The sequence below is a fragment of the Oncorhynchus mykiss genome, chromosome 17 (assembly GCF_057628025.1).
Source record: "Oncorhynchus mykiss isolate SJ-2025 chromosome 17, ASM5762802v1, whole genome shotgun sequence".
Lineage (NCBI taxonomy): Eukaryota > Metazoa > Chordata > Actinopteri > Salmoniformes > Salmonidae > Oncorhynchus > Oncorhynchus mykiss.
In genome coordinates this window covers 9,323,585-9,339,196 of record NC_143038.1, presented here as the reverse complement: position 1 = coordinate 9,339,196, position 15,612 = coordinate 9,323,585, and the positions used below count along the sequence as shown (strand labels likewise).

Here is a 15,612-nt window from a genome sequence, read left to right as displayed (position 1 = left end):
ATTTCATTGTACAGGTGGAGCTGATTCTACAATAAGCTTCAAGACATAGCAAAAGACAACACCAATGGTGGATGGGCTATTTTAAACTTAAATAGACATAATTCTTCAACTCAAGGGTTCTTCCTTGTTGTCTATCACCAAAGAAAAAGCAGAATTCATTAAAGGTAGACATGATGTTTAAAATTGCATATAAAACTTAGTTTAGGTAAAGCAGTGGTTCTTGAATGGTTTTGCATCGGGACACAAATTGAGTTGCGATCCAATACTAGCATCACCAAAATGCAATCTGGAAAACTATTTGAAATGCTATATTGATAGTAAATGTACAAATTATAAACTGGGAACAACAGTCCCACCTTTTTTCATTGTCAATCATTCCATGTTGCCCATATTCTTGATGAAGAATGTTAAACTCAATGATTTGAGACCTCTAAATCAGCGAAGTCTAAATAGCGCTGTTAATAACTATATTGAAAATACTGTGATTGAAAAATAGTTCAGATGTTAAATTATTAAAACATATAGGTTCATTATAATTTCTACACACGTTCTACTTGGTTTTAGTAGTTTAAGTTCAGACTGCACTATTCTTAATTTACAAATAATACAATTATAATATTTATTTTTTACTCAAGACACTCGCGACCCTTTCAAAACCTCGGTCGCGACCAACCAGTTGAGAATCAGTGAGCTAAATCATTAACGTTACAATTATGCACCACATGTAGCTAACCATCCATATATATACAGATCTGTGTGTGATTCTGCACAAAGTCTGTGCAGTCACTGGCACTGTTTTTGCAGCAGAAATATTGGAGGAATACGCGTTAATTCTAACTGTTAGATATTTGTTTACAGAAATGCATGCATATTAATATACTCGTATTATTATCGCTGCACACTGCAGATATGTAAATACGGTAGAATAATTGTCGATAGACGAAATAGGTCGAAGAGCAATGCAAGAAGGCTGTGCTAGCCAGGAAGCTAACTAGCTAGCTAACGTTAGTTTGTAGCTAGCTTGCGATTTTCAACCAGTGGCCAGCTAGTCAAGTTAGCCATGCTAATTGAACCGTGGTAGGTGTCAGCTTTGGTTATTAGAATTTATTGTAATGTCAATAAATTTCTACAAACCACATGCTCGTAGTTCATGCAAATGCACACCGAAGATGTTTGTGTGCTCACGAGACTGAATTCGTAAAGGAGAATGTCAACCTACATAACATTGGCTTGATAGCTAGCTAGCCTATGGTAGCATTTACTGTGACAATTTGACAGTTATTTGCCTGTCTGGTTGCATAGATATTTTTGTCTGAGATAGGCCTATTGACATAGCTATGTCTTACGAAATATAATATAATGATGCATTACATTTATATCATCGACATTATTGCAATTCACACATACCGCTCTTTCCACTGTCACTCAACCACACAAAAAGGGCTTTAGCTAGCTATGCAGATCATTATTTAATGAAATTGTCATCATGCGCTGTTGTCTGTCCCACGCGCCCACTTATTCCCGCCCTTATAAATCACTTGCCTTGTCCAATCAGGCAGGTTACTGTGGTCATTTGTGTGTAACCTTTATTTAACTAGGCATGTCAGTTAAGAACACATTCTTATTTCAAATGATGGCCTTGGGAACAGTGCCTTGTTCAGGAGCAGAACGACACATTTTTAACTTAGGGATTCGAGCTAGCAACCTTTTGGTTACTGGGCCAACACTCTAACCACTAGGCTACATGCCCCATTTAGTACAGGCCACTGCCACCTGCTAATTATTTGCTATTAATTGTAATTTTGTACCTGTGGGATAAAAACAAAATATTGTAAGGATTTAGCTAGATCAGTTATATTATGTTACAGCACATACAATACTCTTGTTGAACATAATTTTATCTTTGCTTCCAGCGGGGTTGCACTGAGAGCTTGAGGTGACTGACTGCATGGTTAGGGGTGCCCTGCAAGACTGCCAAGGAAACCCACTCCACCAAAGCAGGTGCATCACTCAGGTAACCTCACACATCCTATTATACCTCCTGACACAGTGGATACAACTTCATTACCTCTAAGCAGCCCAATGAGTATTTAAGGGGAGGCACCCGGCCCCGCAGTGGCCCATGCTCCGTACCCCCTTCTCTCCCTGCCTTCCCTCCCCTTCAAGCTGATTCAGAGCCGACAGACACTCTTACAACCCACCCCGTCCCTCATCCTCAGGCCATGGCTGCGGGCACGGAGACGGTGCACTACATCCACCTGCACAACTCCAGCCAGTCTGTTCTGGAGGCTTTACGGACGCAGCGGCGTGAGGGCCTCTTCTGCGATGTGACGGTGCGCATCCACGACGCCTCGCTGCGTGCCCATGCCTGCGTGCTGGCCGCTGGCAGCCCCTTCTTCCAGGACAAGCTGCTGCTGGGCCACTCTGAGATCTCGGTGCCGCCGCTGGTCCCCGCTGAGACGGTGAAGCAGCTGGTGGATTTTATGTACAGCGGCTCGCTGGTGGTGGTGCAGTCGCAGGCCCTCTGCATCCTCACCGCCGCCAGCATCCTGCAGATTAAGACGGTCATCGACGAGTGCACCCAGATCATCTCCCAGAGGAAGGTGGCTGCTGCTGCGGCCGCCGCAGCAAGTGGAGGAGGAGGGGGGATGACAGCTGGGGTCCTGCCCAAGCAGGAGGAGCGGGGAGGGGGTAAAGGGAGGGACAGCGGTGGTGGTTGTATTGGTGGGGGTGGCGCAGTCAGCGGTGGTGGGGGTTACCAGAGCTTCTCGAACTTCGCCTTGGGGGACTGCGGGGCGAGCAACATGGTCACAGGCCTGGGCGGAGCAAACTTGAACGTTAATGTTAGTGAGAGCGGCCCAGGAGGCGCCCTTGGGCAGGCTAACCCAGCGGGGCTGATGGCTCTAGCTGACATGGGCAGCCCCGGGGCCCTGTGTGGGGCTGACGGGCTAAGCTCAGGGGCCGCCGGGGTCCTCATGAAGAACTCAAATTGCACCCAGGATGTGAGGTACAAGCTGAGAGACCTGCTAGCGGCAACCGCTAACGGCGCCAATGCTGGAAGCTCAGGGAATCTCTCGGTCGGCTGCAGCTCTGGTGTCAGCAGCGTGGACAGCATTGGCCGGGACAGTATCCGCAGCAACGCGGCTGACCTCTCGGAGGAGCTCGTGGGGATGGACAGATACTGCGAGGAGGAGGAGATGGATGGACATCACAGAGGGAGAGACTTGGACAGAGACAGAGGGGCAGGAGGACACAGCCGCAAGCAGAGGCAGCCACTCAGGCTTCAGGTAAGTTCCCAATGGTTACAGTTGTAAGGCAGGCAGATATGCAGCCAGACATCATAAAGTGAATAAAGCAGGACTTCTAGACGGCAATTACTCTCATTGTGTCATTGCTGGGAATTAAGCTATAGATCTGAACGTGTCAGCAATAAACATAATTGAAAGGAAGTTGCTGTCCAGAAGTCTTATATTAGGCTATCCTCCTAGTTAATGTTCCATGGACTGATTAAACAGTGAACACCCCTTCTATGGGTCATTAAACATGTTAAGTTTTGGATGGAGTGCCAACTAGCACCTCTTTTTAGTTGTTGTTACATTGTACCTAAGCCAATTATATATACTTAGAAAAAACGGTTCCAAAAGGGTTCTTCGGCTGTCCACATAGGGGAGCCCTTTTTGTTCCAGGTAGAACCCTTTTGGGTTCAATGTAGAACATGTAACCCAAAAGGGTTTGAAGAACCCTTTTAGGTTCTAAATTGCACCTTTTTTCTTAATTTGTCCATTGAGAAATTGATATCTAAGCAATAGATGGTATATGGCCAATATTCTACAGCTAAGGGCTGTTCTTATGCACAATGTAACGCATAGTGCCTGGATACAGCCCTTAGCTGTGGTATATTGGCCATATACTACAAACCCCCAAGGTGCCTTATTGCTATTATAAACTGGTTTCCAACATAATTAGAACATTAAACAAGTATTTTTTGTCATACCCGTGGTATACGGTCTGATAAACCACGGCTTTCAGCCAATCAGCATGCAGGGCTCGAACGACCCGGTTTATAATTGTCTTTTTACTGTCTTCACATTCCTGACCATACACCACAGTTTGACACACCAATTTTAGACTCTATACTCTAATTGACTATATATGTTTCTTTACCTTCTCTTAGGTTCTTGTAGGAGAGGAAGTGGTGGTGAAGGATGAAGGCGTGCAGGAGCCGGATGGAGGGGTCTTCGGCTTGGAGGAGGGAAGACGTGTTGAAGGGCAGGAGGGCACACAGGAATCCATGGCAACCTTCGGCCAGGTGAGTCTTGTTTTGTCCTAGACAGCAACTTGTTGTTGGTGCATGGTGCTGGCAAAAAATACCAGTGTTGTGGGTTCAAAATCCGTATGGGCTGCATGTTCGGAATCTGTAAATTGCTTTGGATAAAAGTGTCTATTCTCATTATTTTATTATTATCACAGCTTTATAGACATTTCAAGGTTATGTATTAGGGCTAATTAAGTTAGTTAATAGTCATAAGTGAATTTTGTCTCTCTGTCTTACAGGAGGGTGTGTTCTATGATGAGGCTGGAGTTTTCTCCCCCGAGGCTTTCTGGCCCCAGAACGAGCCGGCTCAGGCCATGTCCTTCAACCCCAGAGGAAGAGGAAACAAGCTACTGTCTCCATCTACCTCCTCACAGTCCATCAACAACCAGGTCAGTTACAAATGTAAACATTGTTTTAAAATAGTTATTGCAACAATTTGTAGACTTTAATCATGAAAGTCGTTGGTGGCCATTATTTCAATTCCTGTTTCCCTTTCAGCTACTTTTTCAGTACCCAGTCAGCCAATCACAGCCATCAGCCTCATTCTTTGTGGGCGGACCGATGGTGATTGACAGCATGGCAGGAACGGAGCACAGCCAACAGGCTCCGCCCCCGGCACCAATGACCCCTGCTCTGTCAACCTGTGGCACGCCAGGCCCCTCCCCTTCCTCCCAGGGTTCTGAGACGTCCTTCGACTGCACTCATTGTGGGAAATCGTTACGTTCCAGGAAGAACTACAGCAAGCACATGTTCATACACTCCGGTAGGCCACCACTTTCTATATATACTAGTTACTATCACTTCCTTCAAAACGTTTACTGTTCATGATTGTTGTATACACATGTTAAAACTCCACATAACAGATAGTGTCTCTGATACACATGTCACACTAACAGATCCTATTTTCTGTTGTGTGTGCCTCAGGTCAAAAGCCTCATCAGTGCAGCATCTGCTGGCGCTCCTTCTCCCTGCGTGACTACCTCCTCAAGCACATGGTGGTGCACACGGGCGTGCGCGCCTTCCAGTGCTCTGTGTGCGGCAAGCGCTTCACACAGAAGAGCTCACTCAACGTGCATATGCGCACGCACCGGGCCGAGCGCACCTTCCAGTGCACCGTGTGCCACCGGGCCTTCACCCACCGCACCCTGCTGGAGCGCCATGCCCTGCAACACGCCCACCACGGGGCCACCCAGGGCCAAGGGCAAGGACAGGGCCTCCTGGAGACCCCCAAACACAGCCCTCCAGCCCTGGCAGGGCCCTCGGGCATGTGCGGCCCAGCTGGGATGGGCGGCACCATGACCAACATGCCCAGCCACGGGCCTCCCTCCTAGAGGGAGAGGGGGAGCCCTTTTCTGATCCGAGAGGATTGCTAGTTATGAGCAACATGGTGGATGCTCCATCTAGACCTATTGGAGGCTGGATGGAGTTTGTGCCATATTTCTCACACCTATGAAGCCCAGATATGCAAGAGGGAGTTGCCAATGATGGAAAAAATGGGAGATAATTGATTTGGGATTGGGAAAGAAAAAGAGAGGAAAGGGGAGAGAGGCAGAAAGCTGCTGGAGATTGAAGGGAGGACATGTAGGAGGGGTGAGAAAGAGAAAGACAGAAAAGGAAAAGGGAGAGAGAAAGCAAAACAAGCCACGGCTAGAAAAAGAGTGCAGGGTGATGAACCGATGAAGAAGAGAGCGAATGAATCAATGAGAGTTACCATCATACATCAAGACGACATAGGAACACTATTACATGCAGGAGGCACTGGACGACCCAGGATCATATACCTCTAAACAGGAAGAGACAAGAAATGAATTAAGGACACAACTTTTATTTTGAAATGTGACAAACGTTTCAGCATGTTTTACACACCTCAAAGAATACCTCGGCGGTCCAAAGACAGGCATTATGCTACACATGTTTAATAGCTACTTCAAACAGCAAAACAGTAGGAACTAAAGCTAGCTGAAATACCTTCCTTTTAAAACCTTACTAAAAAGAATTGACATAATATTCCTTTACATTGTCGATATGAGTTTATTTGTTGCTCATTTGTGATTTATTGATGAAGATGAAAACAATAAGGCAATTAATTAAAAAAGTGAAAAGGGATCTTTCAACTATAAGTGACACTTTTTGGGATAAATGAGAAAATCTGTACTTTTATCAGGCTTTTTAATCCATGTGTATGGGGTTATGTGTGCTTTTGGGGCACTTGCCAATGAATGGGAAGGTTTGTTGCTGTGAACTATAAAAATGTTCTCCAACGGCTTCATTTAATACTTAATGAAAAAAAAAATATTGTAACGAAATAAATCATGAGGAAAATACAATCACCCAGAGTGGAATTTAATTACCACGTTAATATTTATTAAAATTTGACAATGATACTATGCACAATACATTTTTGCACATTGTGTAATTTAATTCAGCTTTATATGTTGTCCTACCCTAGATATTTGACATTAGAAAAATATATTTGCCCTAAGATTACCAATGTATATTAATTATATCATGGAGATCTTAAAATATTTAGTCTTTTGTTTCCAACCTCCCACCTTAAAGGTGATTTTAGATATGCAGTAAATAGACACTCCTAAACATAAAGGGCAACTGAGCCAGTAAGACCAGTAATACCCCTTTAAGATCCCTTCTGGTCCTCACTATAAATTTTACATAAAATGTCCCCCACAATGAAGAAACATTCTACTTGATCAGGATGATCTCCTTGAGCTACTACACACTGTTCTGATGATTCACTAATCTCTATAATGGGAATCTGTTAAAGCCCTGTTAATAGGAAGTTGACATGATTTATAGATCAGTTAAATCTGTTCTGCATATAGTTCCGGCCAACCCTTGTGAACAAACAGGTGATTAGGCTGTTCCAGAGATTTTCATATCCTCAGCAACTCAAATGTTTCTAGTACATTTTGTCTGAGGTGGACCTGTGTACAGTACTGTATTATGTGTGCTTAAAGCCATGTCAGAAGAACGCAACCATTATTGTAATGATGTACTGTGTTTTGTATTTTTTGATTTAGCTTTCTTTGAGTGAAGGGGATGATAAATGTCTTCTTTTTTTTGTGCAAATTTGAATATAACTGCAAGTCAAATATGTCATAATAAAATATGTAATTTTATAAAGCACCAATCATGCTATGTATACCACATGTTTTATGTATGGAAAAGCTAAAAGGCATGATATAACTTTTTATGAAAAATTACATGTACGTACTTCAATGGCTTTATTGAATTTTAAAACATGATTTTAAACATTTCTTTCTCCAAATAAAGTATGGCTTCAAGCCAACTTGTTGTCCTACAGTTGATTATTTGACCAAAAGGTATAGGGGGTAAAACAAGCGTATGTATTCTTAGCAAAATACTTTTGAATATATTTTGTTTTAGGTTTGGTTTTATCCCATACTAAAAACAAGTAATACAGTTTGCTGTTGACCAATTTCACAGTTTTCTGTTAAGTCTACATCCCCTCGATCCTAACCAATTTATATGAAAGACAATATAAAATGCTTGCTTTTCTTAAATGCTATAGATAATATTTTTCTTTCCAGATTGAGCATTTGAAGGTCTGGCTGGTAGTGCCGGAACTCTGGCCAGAAGGCATCTGTTACTCAACAACATCTGTTCCTGTTACTCTCTTTTTTTCCCAGCATGCCGAGGGACACACAGGCTCTCCCAAGGGTGGCCTTTTGTGTGGCCCCATTGTCAATTCCATCATTGTCTACTGCTGAAGTCTGTTCCCATGATGCCACGAGGCAGGCTATAGTATACCCGCCTTTAGAGGCCAACCTTAGGGGTGACAATTTACAGTTACTTTATTGTGTCCCAACTTTTTGGGCTTAAAACAAATATGATTTCTTCGCTGGGCTATTAAGGAATCAAACGTGTAGGAAATATAAAAATGTTAGAATCAATGGGGGAAGTAAAAAAATCTGATTTTTGAAGAATTTGACTACAGATATCATCAAATATTATAGTAGATGTATTATAAAGCATATTCAACAAGAAAAACTGGGTGTTTGTCAGTGTTGTGAACTGAACATTCATCAATATTTTACATTGTTTCTTGCGTCATATAAGGATGTTTTAAAAAAAGCATTAGTTTGCATTTATCACATTTTTCCATCGGAGTAGTACATCAAGCGTGGGGACATTGTTTGGTCTCCACGGAAACTCCTGGCAGTGACCAACAGCATCGGCATAGAATAGCCCACCATGGGGTAGACAACAGATGTTACTGATTAACTTTCCTCACAGAACCCAAAGAATGGCTAGGCATGGGCTGACAAAACCACAGTCACACAAAAAAGTTGTACTTTCAATTATATTTATTCATTAAAAAACAGTAGCAGAGGCAGTAACAATAATAAAATGTTGTACAATCCCTCTTACTTTAAATAACATTTCTTTAAAACAAATTCCTTGACCTGAAGTGCCTTTGCAAATATCAGCATTAAAAAATGTATTTAAATATTCATAACATAGCAAATATACAATATAATTAAAAAATAATAATAATACAAAATGCTTAAATTAAATTAAATTATACAACTTTAAATCATACGTCTTTTTTTAATCATACAACTTATTTTAATTTTTTACAAATGGACAAAATCCGTATCGAAGCAAAAAAAGATTTTAACAAAGTTTTCATCTCCAAAAACAATCAATACAATGTCATAAATTGTTCGGGGGGCTTTGAAACAACACACTTCAGTTTTACACAGTGATATAGTATACGTAGTACAGTCCTCACAGGTCTAGAGATTGGATCAGAATCCATGTTAACAGCCTTGTACAGGCCAGTATGGCCAAACATCCACCTTTTGATGCAGTTCATGTGCTCAGCAACAGCTTGTGGGGATAAAGAAAAGGGCTGGGTGCAAATGTTGCAAAAACTTCAAACCTACGTTTCTGTTACAACCGAAACCGAAGACATCGTACATCACCTCTATCATGACGGTTTGTCCATTTTTCGATCTCGTTATAAAAACTTTGCTTGAGGTCGCTTTGAAAGGTAAAAAAGTTTTGCCCCACCGATTCCTAACCCACAGGCCTGCACTTATTTTCCAGTAGAGAACCAGCTCACTCTGAATATCAGTTAAACGTCTCAGTATCAGCAGCAGTCTCAAGGCGGGACACCTCCCCCTAGGGTTAGAGCAGCATTTAAAGGAGTATAAAAACTCTCCCATAGAGCAAATGAGCAACGGACAGCCTATTGGTGGCTTGCGTTACACCTATGGAGACAAGACAGAAACAAAATGGGCATTACTTGTTGTTTACAAAGCTCGTAGGGAAATGCAGTGACTTTATCAAACAATTATAAATGAGGAAAAGTGAAGTGAAGTATTCAAACTCACCTCAGTTGCAATTATACATTCGTCCTTCTCCTCCGACATGACAAACACGGATTTGTACTTGGTGTCTGCACATGCGGACATTTCTGGAAGTTTCATTTCATTTCTTGAAGTTTCTGATGTGTCACTGTTGGAAGAGAGACAAAGATCCATATTAGTCATCTGACATTCAAATGATTTTTTGATTTTTTTCATGTTCTATGATTACATCTATTATCTTATTGTGTGTTCTTTACCTTTTTAAATGTTTGCTGCGTTTATTTCTGCACTCCTCATACTCAAAACTCGAGTCCAAAGCTTGGCATTTCTCTTCGCAAGCTGAGGCCTCCAAGCTCAGCATCGACTCTTTGGCCACCTGCTCGTACTTCACCTCATGCACAAGGTTATAGTCCGCCGGCGGGTGGCGGCTCTTGTAGCTGCTCCGACACGACGGCGATGGTCCGTCCATGTCGGCATCGCTTCCGAAGTCCATTTTCTTATTGATGTTCTTGACACCTGGCTGTGGCCCGAGCCCTACGACGCTTACCGACAGGTCCTTATCACCCCGGTGACAGTTATTGGTCAGGTTGTTTATGGTCTCACCTTCGCTGACGTCGCCCTGGCTACCACGCAGCACGTTGTTGCGAACGCAGCCAACCAGCACTGCACACCCTGCTAGCACAAGCAGCACCAGAGCTGTCCCAGACCCCACCGCCATCCAGGGGATCTCCGAGCCTCGGATAGCTGCATGGTCTGGGAGCAGGAACTGGCAGTTGCGGCCACCGTAACCAGGCACGCAAGCGCACACATAGCGGTTGTTCCTCTCGTGGCAGGTGGCGCTGTTGTGGCAAGGGTTGTGCTCACAGCGGCTTATGGGAGAACTGCAGTTGCGGCCCGTGTAGCCCGGGGGGCAGGTGCAGGTGTAGCCATCAAGACCCTCCTGGCATGTACCACCATTTTGGCAGGGGTAGATGGAGCACTCGTTGCCAGTGTGGTCGCAGTTCATGCCTGTGAAGCCATCGGGACACTGGCACAGGTAGGAGTTGACGAGATCCACACACCGGGCACCTAGTGTGAGAGGCAGAGCGATTGGGAATTAATGGGTGGTCAATAATGTGGGGGCAGGCTGTAGTCTGAAAGGTACCTGTTTAAATTTTAAAAAGTACACAAATTGAGATCTGAAAACACATCTGTGTAAGTTGTTCAATTAGCCCTTACCATTAGAGCATGGGCTGGAGGTGCAGTGGTCAATCTTCTTCTCGCAGTTGAAGCCAGCGTAGCCGGTGGGGCACTGGCAGAAGTATCCGCCATCAGGGTTGTCGGCACAGCGGCCTCCGTTGAAGCAGGGACCATCGGCGCAAGTCATGGCGCTCAGCTCGCAGGTGTTGCCATAGAAACCAGGAGGGCAAGCACAGGCATGCGTGTTCTCCATATCCTTTGAGAAAAAGATTGAAACATAAGCTTAACAAATGCATTCCTCCAAAATGCATTAGATCACCATCACAACAACAGTGATTGCCCACATCTTCCAAATCCTTGTTGTAATTGAGTGTACATTTTAACACAATGATGTAATTGTACAGTACTTACAGTGCAGCTTCCTCCATTTCGACAGGGGTTCAGGGTGCATTCGTTGACCTCAATCTCACAAGCATCCCCAGTGAAGCCCGGTCTGCAGGAACAGGTGTAGCTCCCCTGGCCAGTGTTGCTACAAGTGGCTCCATTCATACAGGGCTTGTGGTGAGTGCAGTAGTTCAGATCTGGAGGAGGACAAGCAGCACATGTGGATTAGTCCATTAGTCCCAATGGAACATATGGCAGAACAACAACAGCAGCAGCCCAGCTAATGTCTTTCTGTCACTCTCACGCTTTTTTCTTACATTTTTTCACATTTTCTCTCACAACACTATCTCTTTGTCACTGTTTGTGTCATCTCTCTAAATCCACCTCTCACCCCCTTCTCTCTCTCCATCCCTCTCGTTCCCCTCCCTCTCTCTCCAGTAGGACTCACCTTGGTTACAGAAGAGGCCTCCCCACCCCTCCTGACAGTTGCACTGCCACGGCTGCTGGCAGGTCCCGTGGAGGCAGCCTGGGTAACGGATGCACTCATCACAGTACCGCCCTTTGAAACCCACTCTGCACCTGTCACACAATAATTACAACACATTGGTTAGAAACCCACTCAAATTTCTCTTTATTTCACAGATTATTTCTGAAAATATTAACTAAGAAAGTGTTTTAATACATGAAAATCATAGTTGTCTTTTCTCTAACTTACTTGCACTCCCCAGGCTTCTCACAAAATCCGTGTTCGTCGTCACATCCTGGAAGGCAGAGAGCTACAAAGGAGACAAACATGGGGTAAGAACCATGGCAAAATAAAAACACTTCTTACACATATGCTCTTTGTTAAGTTTGGCTTTGAGCAACAACAAAAAACGTATTGCTTAAATCTGAACAAATTCATTAAAAGGGGGAGCAACTAAACCCATTAGCTGTTTTACCTATAAAAAAACACTCTCCTTATCACGGTGGAAGAATATTCCGTTTAACATAGTGCATAGAGACAATGGGAGGGTGCACACAGCAAACTCTCTCTCGCTATCCCTCTTTCAGTATAGGCCCCTTTTTCATCGCTGTGGGTCAAAACTCTTTTATTCATTCTGTGCACACAACTCCCCCTAATGTCTCGGATTGGGGCAGATAAGAGTGGACAGCTGGTGAGTATGATGCCAGTGCACGACAGCTGCTACATTGTCTACTCTCTCCCCGCAGCTGCCCACTTCAAACAATACCTCACCCGCATAAGCCAATCAGCGGCCAACCCACTCCAAGAGTAACGAATCGGACGTAGCATGTAAATTTATGGCACGCGTGAGATTATTCCGAAAACTTTCCTCCGCCCGATTTGAATAAATAAAGTGGTCGTGTGTGTGTGGGAGTGTGTGGGCGCGTGGTGTTTTCGTACAAGTTGCCTCCATTTTAAAATGTCTATAGCCACGCCACCTAACATAAAAAAGTAACGTCTATTTAGCTACCATAATAATGTTATTTGACATGAAAAAGTGCCTATATGTAAACATGAATAACAATCATATTTAGTCAAATATTTCCCCAAAAACACCTGAACATCAAGTTTCACTTACGTTCTGTGCAGTAATGGCCTTTCCACCCGGCGTCACAGACAATCTCTCCGCGCTCTCCACAGGTGAAGTGGCCGAAGGCATCGTCTCGTGGGCGGCAGAATACCGAGCAGCCATCGCCATAGTAGTGCTCATCACAGACAAAGCGGTAGGAGTACCTCAACTCGGTTTTTCCTCCCGTATGCAGGTCCTGAGACCAGTCATCTCCTACCGTCAGATGTCTCTGGGTGGTCATTGTGCTGATAACACGGTCTGGGTTTTCTACCGATGGAAATGAGAACGGAACTTTAGCGAAATGTGTGTAAATGTAAGTTATCCTCGACCTCAAACCACGTAAAGCCAAACAACTGTATGACAGTTTATTTTGATCCTACCTATTGAAAGATCGTCTTTGGAGTCGGTGTGCAGAGCTTCAATGATGAGCGAGAACGTCCCCTGAGGACATAAACAAATAGCATCATAAGACAGGTGGCCAACGGAGAAGGGGAACGAGATAGGCCCATCTAACATGTTCTCTATACTAGAAGGTAAAATAACATTTCGAGACGATAATACAAACATATACAAGACGAACATTTTTATGTATACGTTTAGTCTTGAATAAACCACTCTATATAAATGAACCAACTTGTACACACGGATTTTTAAAGACCTCGTCACTAGAGGTTTATATTAATTACTTGTTTATGAATTAACCCAAGGCAGAGTACTCACCGGCCATGTGAAACCGAAGTTAATTCTGATGGGATTGGTGAATGAACTGTCAGGCATGGCTTCCGGAACTTGGAAAGAGTTTGACCCAAGAACAGGCGTTATAGCGCCGCCGTAGTTACAAGGTGGCTCTGGTGATGCGTTTGGCTGATAATGTTTCAGACAGATTCTGAAAAACGTTTTACATTCACACTGTTGCTGATAAACCGACGTCAACCCTCCCTTGCAGCAGTTCATGTTGCCCTGAACCCCTTTCTTGTTCAAAAACTCCTGCAACTTCAGTTCGAAAACTCCTGAACAAAAACCCTGTTGAAATAATTGTATATATTACACAATCATTAACATAGGCTCTGTGATATAAAATCTTGAAATGGTTATCAATTGAATAGTACGGTAACTGTGTTGTGTAGTTGTCTTACCTTGCATATCAAGACGAGCATAACCGCAACTGTCAGAAGAATAGCGCGCCCCATATTAAATAAATACAAATAAATAAATAGGAAAAAGTATTGGAGCGACTCAGCTCAATTTAGGCTCAATGTGCCTCCTTTCAAATCATGTTCTGGGAATGAATCATTGAGCACGCTTCTTCTCTTAAGAGGTATTCTCATCAGTTTCTGGTGTCAGCCACGCCGATTTCATTCATGTCCAAGAAACAAAAAGATAATCCAAAATAGATATTGGAACTGCCCTGAACTGTCTTCAAAATTCCGTTACAATGCGATAATCCCACTCCAAAAATTAAAAAAAAAAAAATTGACAGTTTGTTGCCTGTTGAAACGAAGAGGGCAACAAATGTAGGAAATTGCTTTTGTGTGACGTGGTCTATCCCAATGAAAGAGTTGTCACTGATCCAACATACTTCCCCGCCACCTTCTTCCTTCTTTCCTCAACATGAATTGTGCGTCTGTCTTGAGTGAAGGCCGCCTGCCGCCAGTTTTATATGGGCTGGCGCATGCTAGGGTAATAAGATGCAAATGAGCTACCCCCCCCCCCCCCAATCTGGCTCAGGGGATCACAATGGATACCTCTCCAAGCCCCATCGTCTCAAATCACAAGCTAGTATTGGGTCAGAAAATTGAAAATGGAGGAATGTCAAAGTATTCCAGCAAACTGTATGGGACTGTCTCATCAACCTGTCCTGGAATGACTCACTTTCCACAACATTAAAGATTGAAAAATATAGCACATAATAACAAAACAGTATGGCCAATTTATTTATTCCAGTTTAAACCAGATTTCAGTTATAACTATATATCAGTATTTCACAGTAATGTATTGTACAGATCTGCCTACACTTGGTGTTTAAGCTTATTTAGATGGGGTAGTTAACTTGTATATTTTTATGTCAGGAAAGAAAACAACATTTATGTTTTTCAAACATTTTCAGGGAGAGCTCTGAAAAAGCCTAAATATGTGGCACATGCATGGCACATGCGTAGTGTATTTGTCAAACCCTGACTCAGTTGATTGTGCAGCATAACTCCACCCTCTTCAAACATTTTGCCATTTATAGTTGTGGGAAAATAGAATACTTTGAATTAAGGATTGAGTAATGAAAACATTCTCTGGCAAGGGTGTGTGGTGAAGTAAAGTAGAAAAAAAAACATTTGTATGGGCACAGTTTTTCATTCGCTTTTCCTTTTTCATTCTGTGAAGTGAAGAAAAGGTGTGTGCGTGTGTGTGCGTGCGTGCACGTGTGTGTATGTGAGTGTGTGCGAGAGAGAGACATCCGCGTGGCCGCCCTGAGGGCACTTTGTTATTGTGTGCTGAAGAAATAAGTTTGCTCTCCCTCTCCCTCTCTGTGCGCTCAGCTGTATGGTAATTCCGCAGCACCTGCTCTCCCCTTAATATACAGCGAGTGAGCTTCCTTGGGCGCGCGGCGCTATCCGCACACAATTACAATGTACCCAACATTTAGAAGAACGAGCCCCCTCCTGAACAAAACTCAAACAGTAGGTCAAATATATAGTTGTGTTTTCCCTCTTTGCTCGCATATGCAATGAATACTCTATTTCTGTGTCCACGATGTGTTTATTTATTGAACCAAACTTAGGGCAGACTATTATTCAAGTAGGCCTACTTTTGT

General features: G+C 43.4%; 2 protein-coding genes across 2 annotated transcripts; one reads left to right on the top strand and one right to left on the bottom strand.

Annotated features, from left to right (window-relative positions):
* The first annotated feature begins 748 nt into the window (after positions 1-748).
* LOC110493598 (uncharacterized) lies at positions 749-7,622 on the top strand. The gene is made up of 7 exons (XM_021567961.3): positions 749-1,077; positions 1,914-2,014; positions 2,220-3,287; positions 4,175-4,309; positions 4,555-4,704; positions 4,814-5,078; positions 5,240-7,622. The coding sequence occupies exons 2-7, from the start codon at positions 1,949-1,951 to the stop codon at positions 5,644-5,646; spliced, it is 2,091 nt and encodes a 696-aa protein (XP_021423636.3). The 5' UTR covers positions 749-1,077; positions 1,914-1,948; the 3' UTR covers positions 5,647-7,622.
* Positions 7,623-8,646: 1,024 nt separating this feature from the next.
* LOC110493597 (delta-like protein A) lies at positions 8,647-14,437 on the bottom strand. The gene is made up of 11 exons (XM_021567960.3): positions 13,943-14,437; positions 13,527-13,829; positions 13,187-13,247; positions 12,816-13,073; positions 11,948-12,008; positions 11,681-11,811; positions 11,260-11,429; positions 10,888-11,104; positions 9,927-10,737; positions 9,694-9,817; positions 8,647-9,570 (listed from the first exon to the last, which is right to left on the bottom strand). Exons 1-11 carry the CDS (start codon positions 13,994-13,996, stop codon positions 9,565-9,567), a joined length of 2,196 nt encoding a protein of 731 aa, XP_021423635.1. The 5' UTR covers positions 13,997-14,437; the 3' UTR covers positions 8,647-9,564.
* Between the last annotated feature and the right edge of the window lie 1,175 nt (positions 14,438-15,612).